General features: G+C 43.7%; 1 protein-coding gene across 1 annotated transcript in view; it reads right to left on the bottom strand.

The window, feature by feature from the left end:
* LOC137256598 (uncharacterized) overlaps positions 1 to 12,160 on the bottom strand; it is an 89,441-nt gene that overhangs the window by 76,187 nt on the left and 1,094 nt on the right. The window contains exons 3-4 of the mRNA XM_067794473.1: positions 11,445 to 11,589; positions 9,831 to 10,030 (exon numbers count right to left, since the gene is read on the bottom strand). Coding sequence (XP_067650574.1) covers positions 9,831 to 10,030; positions 11,445 to 11,589 — 345 coding nt within the window. The remainder of the gene's footprint in view (positions 1 to 9,830; positions 10,031 to 11,444; positions 11,590 to 12,160) is intronic.

The following is a 12,160-nucleotide window of genomic DNA, read 5'->3' as shown; positions in this document are numbered from 1 at the left end:
AAACAACCAACTATCAAGCTAGATTTCAACCTGCAGGATATGGGTATGCTCATAATGAACCTTGGTATGGCGATGGCCACAAAAGACATCCTAGTAAAACAAGGGATAATACCTGATAATATAATGAAATAAATATAGGGATGGCCACGATAGCTATGATGGTCGGTGGGGCGTTAGTGAATGCCCTGGCATTTTCCGGGAGTAATTTCTCTTCTCGAAACTACGAGATGATCACGCGGCTGAAATACAGAAAGAAAGGAAGCGGCACGATCTCGCTACTGAGAACTTACAAAAGGCACAGGCCGAGTACGCTAAAAAACGCCTCCAGAGGATCGATTTTATTAACGAACAACTCCAGCGTGAAAACCATGCCGTTCAAACATTCAACGATGTCGATGAAGCAATGAAAGAATACTACCTACTAACTGGTAAACGATTGGAACCGCTCAATAAACCCACACTCGCTCAGTACTACACACCATCCAAGGGACAAATGAATCGTGAACTGGGCTTCATAGTGTTGGGTATAGCAGCTACTGCGTTGGTTGCGAAGCAATTAAATTAAAATACCCATATAAGTAAACATGAGACCCGCTCCATACCGATGCGAATACATACTTATGGGGAAGACCGAGGCCTGTGGTAGGAAATGCAGGAATCAGGGGTTCTGTTGTTTCCATATGGGAAGTCCTAACTACACGTGTTCTGTGTGTGGTATCGGGGTTAAAGGACACTACTGTCTATGTAAAGCTCACGGAGCGAACGTAGTCAGACATCAACTCATCTACGAGAATAAAAAGGACTACATAAAAGAACGTAGACGACTGCTCAAGATAGACTCCAAATAAATGTTTTATCAAGGGTTACCTCCCTTTACTGTGACCCAATTAGACATTGGTTATGTTAGGTGTAAACACTATGACTACTGTACGCGAGCTCAAGCGGGTCGCAAAACAGAGAGGTGTGATCGGGTATTCTAGAATGCGGAAGTCAGCATTGTTGAGATTACTAGGTTTAGAAGCCCCTCCTATGGTAAAACAATTAAAAGCTCAAGCAAAACAGCTTGGATACACGGGTTATTCAAACCTGGGGAGAGCCGGGTTAGTCGAATTGTTATCACATACCCCCGTAGCACGTCCCACTGTAAAACAACTGAAAGCCGAGGCACACGATTTGGGTTTAGGCGGGTATTCCCGTATGAGGAAACCACAGCTTGTAGAATTATTACGACAGAATAGAGCTATTGACCTACAGTTCGTGCGCACTGAGCGCGCTGTAGGCAACTATTTGAGAGGTTGGCGCATGCACGTTGATAGAAACATCGACATTACAGATATCAAGCCTCTGATAGCTGATAAGGTCAACCAGGAACTAAATAACCTAGGAAGTATCAAGTTTCAGATCACAGTGAAAATGTCGCTCGATAAGCAGGTTGGGGGCCCCACAGGGGCCACTGAGTATGTTCAGCCTTACTTCCGAGGTAAACAAGAGGTTGTCACACATACAGAGACCATTGACGCATCAATCGATACCAGTTTTCAGCAGATACGAGAATACCTAGAACGCTACACACACTTGGGGTCCGGGTGGGCTGTAGATAAAATCGATAATGTCTATCTAGACATAGCTAACTACGTGCCGTTCAGAGGCGGATCATACCTAGCCTTGTCCCCCTACTATAGGAACAAACATGCCATAGTAAACGTTAAGAATAGAGGAAACGATTGCCTGAGGTTAGCTATCAGGTCAGCCTTATTTCCAGCTGACACTAATCCGAACAGGCCTTCTAATTATCCTCAGGATGATGGGCTCAACTGGGATGGTATAGATGAACCCACCCCCATATCCCAGATCACTAAAGTAGAAAAACAGAATAATCTGGCTATAAATGTCTTTGGGCACGAAGGTAACACAACAATAGTACACAGGGTCAGCCCGGTGAAGGATCGCCAAGTTATCAATATATTCATGATCCAGCGAGGTGACAAGTATCACTACACATGGATAAAACACTTTAGCAGGCTGTTGTATGACCAATCGGCACACAGAGAAAAGACCCACTTCTGTGAACGATGCCTACATGGCTTCACACGAGCTGATTTATTAGAATCCCACCGGGATGATTGTCAAGGTGTGGGGCAGACGGCCATACGAGTCGACATGCCTAAGGAAGGTGATAATATCCTAAAATTCAGTAACCACAAGAACCAAATGTCTGTGCCTTATATCATATACGCCGACTTCGAAGCCTTGGTGGTGGGGGATTCCCCCAGTGGTGCCGAGGGCGAGGCTCCCATCACCCACAAAACACACGAGCATAAAGCCTGTGGGTTTGGATACATTGTCGTCCGTTGTGACGGGGAAACGAAAGCTCCGGTAGTGTATAGGGGCCCTGACGCGGCTGAAAGGTTTCTAAAGTGTTTGCAGGAGGAAGAAAAAATTATTAGGAATGCATTGTATAGAATCGATCCCATGCGTATGACCCGAGTCGACAGGCTAGCTCACGCTAGTAGCACTAACTGTCACGTGTGTGACTCACCACTTAACGGTGATTCGGTGAGAGATCACTGCCACATAACTGGTAAGTATAGAGGCGCCGCTCACAGCGCGTGCAACCTCAAGCTTAAAATCAACCCTAAGACAATAAACATCCCCGTTGTCTTTCACAACTTGAGAGGGTACGACTCACACTTGATCATGCAGGCCATCGCGAAAATCGATGGTAATATAACGTGCATCCCCAACAACATGGAGAGATACATCTCCTTCAGCTTAAACGGACTTAGGTTCATTGACTCGTTTCAGTTCCTCCTGTCGTCACTCGACAGTCTGGTCAAGGCCAACAATACCTTCCATATCACCGATCGATACACAGACGCCGAGACTAGACCCCTGCTTATGAGGAAGGGTGTGTACCCCTATGAGTACATGGATAGTTGGGTCAAGTTCACCGAGACCAGACTACCCCCTATTGACTGCTTTTATAGCAAGCTGAATGAGGCGTCCGTCTCACGAGATGATTACTCGCACGCGACTAACGTATGGAATAAACTGGGTTGTAAGAACCTGGGTGATTATCACGACCTGTACTTGAGGACAGATGTACTGCTGTTAGCCGACGTGTTTGAGACGTTTAGGCGGACGTGTTTCAAGCAGTATAAACTCGACCCCGCATGGTATTACACCAGCCCAGGTCTGTCGTGGGACGCCTTGCTTAAAAAGACCGGAGTTAATTTGGAATTGCTCACAGATTACGACATGCACCTATTCATTGAGAAAGGCTTGCGAGGTGGGATTTCCATGGCATCCAAACGATACGCGAAAGCAAATAATCAATACGTGAAAGGTTACGATCCTAACAAGCCAACCAATCACATTCTCTACCTCGACGCAAACAACCTGTATGGCTGGGCCATGAGCCAGTATCTACCTACAGGGGGATTCGAATGGGTACCCCACGTTGATGTTATGGGGGTTGCACCAGATTCGAACAAAGGGTATATCCTCGAGGTTGACTTAGAGTATACCAAGGAATTACACACATCACACAACAGCTACCCCCTGGCCCCCGAACGTATGAGGGTTAACCCAGACTGGATGTCTGAGTACCAACATAACTTGTTAGGTGGGCGTGTGACAGACGTTGAAAAACTCGTGCCTAACTTAATGAATAAGACCAAGTACATCGTTCACTATCGCAACCTACAGCTGTACCTGTCGTTGGGTATGAGGCTGACCAAAATACACAGGGTGCTCATGTTCGACCAGAGCCCATGGATGGAGCCCTACATCAGAATGAACACAGACCTACGAAAAAAAGCCACCAGTGATTTTGAGAAAAATCTCTACAAGCTCATGAACAACTCGGTGTTTGGTAAGACTATGGAGAACCTGAGGAAACGCGTGACCGTGAAGCTGGTTCGGTCGAGTGAGGAAGACAAGCTCAGGAGATTGATAGCCAGTCCGGCATTCAACCGTAGTAAGATATTCACAGACAACCTGGTTGCCCTACACATGAAGAAAAGCCACATAAAATTCAACCGGCCTGTTTACGTGGGGATGAGCATCCTCGATTTATCCAAACACCTGATGTACGACTTTTACTACAACGAGCTCAAGAAACAGTACGGTGACAGGTGTGAAGTGCTGTACACTGACACGGATTCCCTGCTGATGGAGATTCGAACCGAGGACGTGTACGAGGACATGAAAAAACACCTCGATTTATACGACACCAGCGACTACCCTAAGACCCATACCATACACAGTACGGTAAATAAAAAGGTCCTAGGTAAGATGAAGGACGAGTGTGCTGGCACGCCCATAGCCGAGTACATAGGTTTGAGACCTAAGATGTACTCCATACTGAAAGCCGACAATAGTGAGATCCGGAAGGCTAAGGGGGTTAAGAAGTATGTGGTGAAACAACACATCAAACACGCCAGATTCAAGGAAGCCCTGTTCAAGACCCGTACCTTTAGGCATAAAATGAACACACTTAGAAGTGATGGACATAAAATATACGGACTGACTATAAACAAGACGTCCCTGTCGCCTATGGACACTAAACGTTGGATAGCTATTGATGGGATAAACACATACGCGTATGGACATGAGAAAATTTGAGGCTATTTACTACAGCCCGCGTGGGTACTGGAAAGGAGCTAGCGCAGTAGATAAGCTAGCTAAAATAGCGCGAGTACCCCCAGAGGAAGCCAAAGCGTGGCTTGAAAAACAAGCCCTGTGGCAGATCTATTTGCCGGCACCACGCTACGTGCCTAGAAGGAGGTTCGGTATTAACATACCTAATAGCGTTCACCAGGCAGACCTACTGTTCCTACCCCACGACAAGAGGTACAAGTATGCCTTAACCGTAGTGGACGTAGCCAGTCGTTACAAGGAAGCCGAACCCTTGACCACGAAAGATTCGGCCCAGGTAGCCAGAGGATTCGAACGCATATACAAACGCAGTCCGCTGACGTGGCCAACAGAGCTGCAAGTTGACCCCGGACGGGAGTTCATGGGTGCCGTGTCACAACTGCTAGCCAAACACGATACAAAGGTCAGGCGTGGCACGGCCAGAACCCATCGCAGCCAAGCCATAGTTGAGAGATTTAATAGGACTTTGGCTGAGCGCTTGTTCGGCCATCAGTATGCTAGGGAGATGGCCACCCCTGGAAAACGATCGACTGAATGGGTCACGAGGTTACCCAAGGTGGTGTCGGCAATCAACCATGAAGTCACCCGTCTCACCGGTAAGAAACCGGCAGACGCTATCAAACTAAAATCAATAGTTGCAGAGTCGGCCGCTCCATTGCGTGGGAAGGAGAAACAGATACCTGATAGGGCCCTAGTGAGGTATCTATACCAGCCGGGGGAACACGAGGGTGATAGCCGTAAGCGGGCCACCGATCCTATATGGTCAGTCAAAACTTACAACATAGATAAAGTGGATATGAAAGCCGACGAACCTAACTTATACTACTTGAGGGATGGGCCTGGTAGGGGGTTTGTAAGAGAAGAATTATTGATCGTACCGTACGGCACAGTGTTACCTCCAACACACGTTAAGAAGTAGGGGTAATAGTAGCAAGAGCTAAGGGCCCAACCAAAGCCTTATTTAGTAAATAAGGCTTTGTAGAGACTTTTCTTGAAAGTGTTTTAAAACCCCCATTGTATATACTACTTTGGAACACCTGAAAACCCTTGAAGTTCCCTTCTAAAAGAAGCGGATGTAAAATTCATACTCACCCATGTATTACCTCCCTTCCTATGCACATAGTCAGCTGATCGTCCATGATAATTCACTCTCTCCTATAATCACCAGACACGAGAATACGAGAATTCAGCGTGTCTGGGAGGGCTTTCGACATGAGTCAGGATGAGTATAAAATTGCAATTTTTTTTCAGAAAATTACATATTTTTCCTTATCCTGACACATGCTTTATTGCTCACAGAATCCGATGGAAATGGTGGTGTGTCAGACCATGCTGGATTCTGCTGTCTGTTCCAAATTACGTCCAATAATTTCCCCCCTAACAGGAACTTGTAACATAGATAATTCAATCCTATTCTTCTCATATTCATTGTAGATTTTGCAGGGAATCACATCCAGTCAAACTTGTCTTCCATAGAAGACTTTGTTGACTAGCACGTGATGACACCAAAAGTACCTAGCGTCCTGCTAGTTTCTGATGCAACTAAATATCAAGATATAGCAATCGAGACTAGTTGCAACCTTTCTTCATGTTCAAATATCTTCATAATGAATATAAGGTTCTAATCACTCATGCTAGTCTGTTCAAGACGTGCGCATAGACTTTCCACCAAATATTCCACAGACCATCTGGCTTCCACAAGTCACGTGATAAATTGGATGAGTTATGTCAGCGTCGTCGGGGAACTGTTAGTTGCTAAGCAATGACAAGTGTCCCAAACTGATGAATGCCAGTGATGTCCCCCGTGGCTATGTCTCGCAGGTTTGACACACAGTGTTTGACTTCCAAAAACAACCTTCCATAATAGTAGATAGATGTAGTGCTAGTGTAGAGGCTAGGGCTCTGACTTCATGTGGGTTAGAAGCTTGTAGCGGGTCTAACCCTGCTGCTTTATATGCTCTAAGTATAACAGTTCTAATCCACTCTGAAGGTGTTGCGGGATACTTCCATTGGTGTCTCAGTAGATATAGGGATAAATAGGCGCTTAAACCATTGTCTTCTAGACTTGGTACGTGCAATGTATATTTTCAGTGCTCTGGACATAATGATAAATCTTGTGTATCATGAGGTCCTAAGATTGAAGACAAGGCCGGTATACGGAACTGTCTATCCAGTTGACCTGGTAGTTGATTCTTTGCTATGAAATCCCATCTTAGACCCAAATGAGCTGTTTCTTGGTGACTTGCATCAAACCTCATTTGATTAAAGTCGATTAAAGTTTAGAGCATGAATTTCTGATATTCTTGAAGCTGTAGCCTGGGCAAGTAAAAATAGCGTCTCTTGAGTCAACATTTCAACTGATGTCCGATCAAGTGATTCACACGAATCACTTGAAAGGTGTTGGAGTACAATATTTGGGTCCCACGCTGGAGCTCTAAATCTGTGTTGTTGATCTTCCAGTTTGAACGAACGTAGTAAGGCAAGAAGCTCTAGTACTTTAGTCAGCTTGGTCCCTGTTCCCATGGTGATGATTGAGGTGAGAGCTGCTAGGTATGTAGATAATGTAGAACCTTTCAGATCCTTAGAATGATGTGAATAGCATAAACAATCTGCTATTTGAGGATGAGTCACCTTGTTCGCCAAAAATCCCTTTTTCCTGGCGAATGCCTCAAAACGTTTTCACTTGTCGTCATAAAGTGTGAGTGGATTTCCGTAAGGCTAAGGTGACTGCTTTCGCTGAATATCCTCTGCGATTCAAACAAGTCTTAATACGGTCCATACGTGAAGATGAAATACTGATGGTTGGCCGTGCATTTGCTTTGTGTGGGGGTGGATGAGAAGATTCTTCCACTCTGGTAATTGTAGTGTTGGTTGTCCTAGCTCTTCCATAAGTGTTGGAAACCAACCTCTCATTGGCCAGTAGGGGGCGACCAAAATCAGTTGTAACACGTACGTGTTTAATCTTTCCCATGGAATGCTGAGACGTCTGTTGCCCAGGCTAAGTGATCTGTTACTAGCGACACAAAGGTCATCTGTTTGTTCAATCTTGTTGGAAATAGGTCTATCTGCAGTGATCTGAAAACGTGACTGATTAGTTGAAATGATTCCCGATGCAACATCCATTCTGTTGGAGATGGACGAAGAGGACGAGATAGGGCGTCTGCCATGACGTTGCAGGCTCCTGGTATATGACCATCCGACTGGTTGGAAACAAAATATACAGTGGAAATGGCCAATCGGATGGCCCGAGTCTGTTTGTGCGGATCTGCTCAGTTCACTTGAATGTCAAGGTCGCTTATGGCCGACATGTGAGTAGGATTGCCGGCTATTTTGGTGAAAATGCTTGCTTACTGTCGAAAAAATGACATGTAGATGTTGTAATAAGTTTTCCGACCGACGGAATACCGCGGCCGATCGAATCCAGCCCAGCGTTGGTGCTGCCAACGCGGCTGTAATTAATAAACGAATTTAAAAGGTGAGTTTTCGCCGTATTGGGTGATCCATGATTTTGGCGTGAAATTGCGGAGGTAGCTGTTTTCGATGATTCGTAGCGTATAACTTTTGAAAGAATGATCCGATTGTAACCATTTATAGCTCATTTTGTAGGGAAATCATCTGGCTTTCGATCCGTTGGCCTCGATGGGGCCTTAAATATATTTTACGCGGTAACATGTAACTTTGATCGAGGAGGGGGTGGTTTCCTCGTTACATCCCTTTCCTTTTATATAGTACTAGGGTAGGGTCTATACATCTATATGTCTTTCGAACACCGTTTCAAAGCGATACAAGCCCCTGTGGGCACGTCTAGGGGAACGGCTCCGTCCTGAGGTGGCCCTGTTATTCCCTGCAGAGTGACAAAAAGAAACTCTTCTGCCTTTGAAGGTAGAAAACTTTTCTTAGCCTTCTGTACCCCAGAAAACATGGATTTAGCTGAGTAACATTGAGACGTTTAACACATCACGTTGGCCAATGTGTCAATAGATTTAATCATCATTACTTCATGGGACTCTGAAGTTACATTCCTTGCAACTTCGCCTATGCCACTGTCAAATAAAGTTGAGGTCACCCAAGGAGTTCTAAGTAAAGGCTTGGAGTAGTTTTCATTCCAGGTACATGCCCAAAGTAACCCTTGCCTCCTCAAAAGGGTTAGTCCAGCAGAAGTTGACACCAAGTGCTCCAAGATAAATATCTGGTCTTTCTTTTGAGTCGGCAATGCTGATAAAACCATTTGATCTTCCTCAGAGGTTGAGTCCTTGAATTGTGAGATCAGGGTTTCATTGATGGCTCTAGATCGTGCAAGTCCGTAAACGAACGTTGGGTAGTTGAATCCAACTAAGCCATCTTCATATCCTCAACCCTATAGGACCTGCTTTGAGACTGATATAAGGTTGTAATAATTGTCTACATCAGGAGCCTTGGTAAACGGTTCCATTCAGTGCAGGGGAAACTTCTTTGGGTTGAACGTTAGTATACGCTGACCTAGATATTTAGTTGCTTTATCAAATGCCATGCGTAGATTCTCCGGAACCCTGAATATAGGTTCAGTCAACAGAATGGTAACTGTTTTAAGATCGCCATCAATCATCTTATGAGTAAGTGCATCACTGGATCCCTTGGAAAGTGATTCTAATTTCAAACCATCAGCAGTCCAAGATGTTACTTCTACGTCTGGAAAAACGGCATCCCCTCCATCCTCATAATAGTAGAAGTTACACAGTTATGACGATAAACCGAATACAGCTGTAATTTAGTTGATTACAAGGCCGAACTAGTAAAGTATATGTGATCCCCGTGCCCTCACGTCCGATCTCAAGGGCAAATAAGGAGAGAGTGAAGAGCATGGCATGTCATGTGACTGGTTTGCATGCCAAATGCATGGGCTCAAAGGAGGTTACTTGTTGGGTGAGTACTGATTTTACGTCTGCGTTAAAGAAGGGAACGTCAAGGGATTCAAATGTTCTGCTATGTTCAGAAAGAAGGAGACAAGCATACTAAGCATGAGTCAGGATAAGGAAAGGTTTAAGCATTCATCATCCAAAACAAGTGGTAATCTGTCATTGATCATGAAGACCAATTCTAGTCCAAATCTTTAGGGGTCTCCACATATGCAACTATGAGGTGACCAAACTGTCACTGAGTACAGTTACCCACAAAATGTTAGTGGTACATACCTGGATGTAGCAATGGTTGCCCGACCAGACTGTTGAGAAGGAGACAGCTCTCTGTTCAGTTCCAGATCCTTCACAGACTTGGCATCAGGTGTGAAACACTGTCTGTCCCCTGCTTGAACATCAAGGCCTTTCACTGGGGCCGCCACCTCAGCTTTTACCTGAGCCTTTGATCCTGGCCTTGTCAAGTTGAATTCTTGAGACTGCATAAACAACACACAACAGTGAGTAAAATAATTTCACAACACGCCATTATATGGCCTGATGACTGATTGGCTGAAGACTGAAAATAAAAACAGGGGGCAAAACTTGATCGTCAATCAACCATCAATATTGAGCATCACAATAAAAAATGGGTTTGGTTTGGTTCAGTTTGTTTTGGTTGTTGCTTTGGCAGTCTGTAAATACCTGAGTCTGCAGCAAACAATCCAGTGATGAGCATCAATCAGCATGAGCATCGATCTACAGGGCTGAAATGGTACACTCTTACCATGATACAGTATGTATCATGGTACAAGGCCTTTGTTTCGGTATATGAGATATGATCTTAATGCAGAATATTGAGAACAAGAACCATAGCTTACTTTGTTTAATAACATGGAGAAAACCATAACCATAATCTTTGTCATTCAGGTTGGGGAAACCTAACGATCAGCCTATAATAGGCCAAACTGGATATTATAGGCCATTCTGTCTATTTTGCTATAGGCCGAACTGCCTATAATTATGATATTTATCAAATAAATTTGAAATGGTGCATTTCTGCATAAGGATATTGCCATCATTTAAGTTTTGATGTCCCATGGTTTTCATTCATCCCTTTTTGGAAATGCTCATAACATAATAAAGGAGTTTGGCAAATGCTTATTAAATATAAGTCTGTAATATTTTTCTCAATTTTCACGGACATAGATATTCAGGTTCAGTTCTCAAAAGGAAAATCTGTGCACAATTATGTTCCTAAAGAAACATTTTTTTTTCTGAATATGATATAAATTTCCACTTTGTCCAAAAGCTTACTTCTGCCAAGCTGAGGGGTCTAATAAATAATCATCTCTATGATGTTACGAGGAATGAGTGCAGAGAAAGAAACAGCCACATGTGCAAGAAAGCATGGAGATGGCACAGCATAGGTAAATGAATAAATAACTTTCTGCTAACTTGTGCACATGTTTCTCAAACACATGGCTCTTTCTCTGCACTCCTCCTTCATAATAAACACTGAACTGTGTCAATATTTCAATGACACTTTGACAACTTTTCAATTATTCTTGCAAAAATTCTGCAAAAAAACCCTCAGAGTTGGTATAATGTTTTGATTAGAGAGATTGGGAAAGAGAACTTTGACAATGGGCCATTTTTAGGATTATTAGCCATTTCCTGAATTTTCAATGGGCCCCTGCCATTGTATCAACAGTAAACTTCCCAATTTTAACGGGCCATTTTGCATTCTATCAATTTCTAATGTGCAAAATGGCCCATAGCCCCTGCCTTTCACAATCCCTAGATTATGATCAGCATTTCATTGAGTATGTTATGTTTATTAGTTTCCGAGTTAGGTTGCAATTCAACGGTCCACTTTTGAGCCAAACAGACGATACAATAGTCTAGACCTACCACAGTACATGGCTTCTTCCGACATGCTTTCCCAATTTGCAACTTGTTAGTCCACTGGGAATGCAACTTATTAAAGTTTGGAGCCGGTTTAGCCCGAGTCCTTGTCTTTTTCTCAGCAACATTTTCAACTGGTACAGGAAGTTTGCTAAAAAAATAAAGAAAAGAACCACAATAAAAAGCTTGGTGCACCTAGTGGCAGCAAGAGTTGTCTACTCCCAAGGGAGTTGAGATTGATAATACAGTGTGACGCAGAGAGTCAGAGATGGACATCCAGAGATTGAGAGAAACAAATGCCAGCGCCTTGAGCAAGCAATAGTCGCATGGATATGTGCACTAGATAAATATCATATAATAATTAAATAATAAACAAATATGTGTGGTTGAATATTATTAAAAATAATGCTATTAAATACCACTTCACAGCCATTAATTAGGAGATAAACATCATAAACCTTTGGCTGACGCCGTCGGTTCCAAATGCATTCCCGTGCTTCAAATACTCAATAACACCCGGAAATTGGCCAACACATGGTGTTTATCGACATTGTAAACAAAAAAGTAAACAAAGGGGGTTTTACTGTCTGCACTTGTTTACATCGAGTATGAGTACAGCAGTGAAGTGTCATCAGCTGGCCGTTTCAGCTGGTTCCCATGGCAGCATCTGGAGTTGCTCATTTGTGACGTCATTCTAACTTTACGTCACAATATGATTTGAA

Source organism: Haliotis asinina, chromosome 11 (genome assembly GCF_037392515.1).
Source record: "Haliotis asinina isolate JCU_RB_2024 chromosome 11, JCU_Hal_asi_v2, whole genome shotgun sequence".
Lineage (NCBI taxonomy): Eukaryota > Metazoa > Mollusca > Gastropoda > Lepetellida > Haliotidae > Haliotis > Haliotis asinina.
Note: the sequence above shows the minus strand (reverse complement) of the source record. Positions and strands in the feature narration are given on the sequence as shown.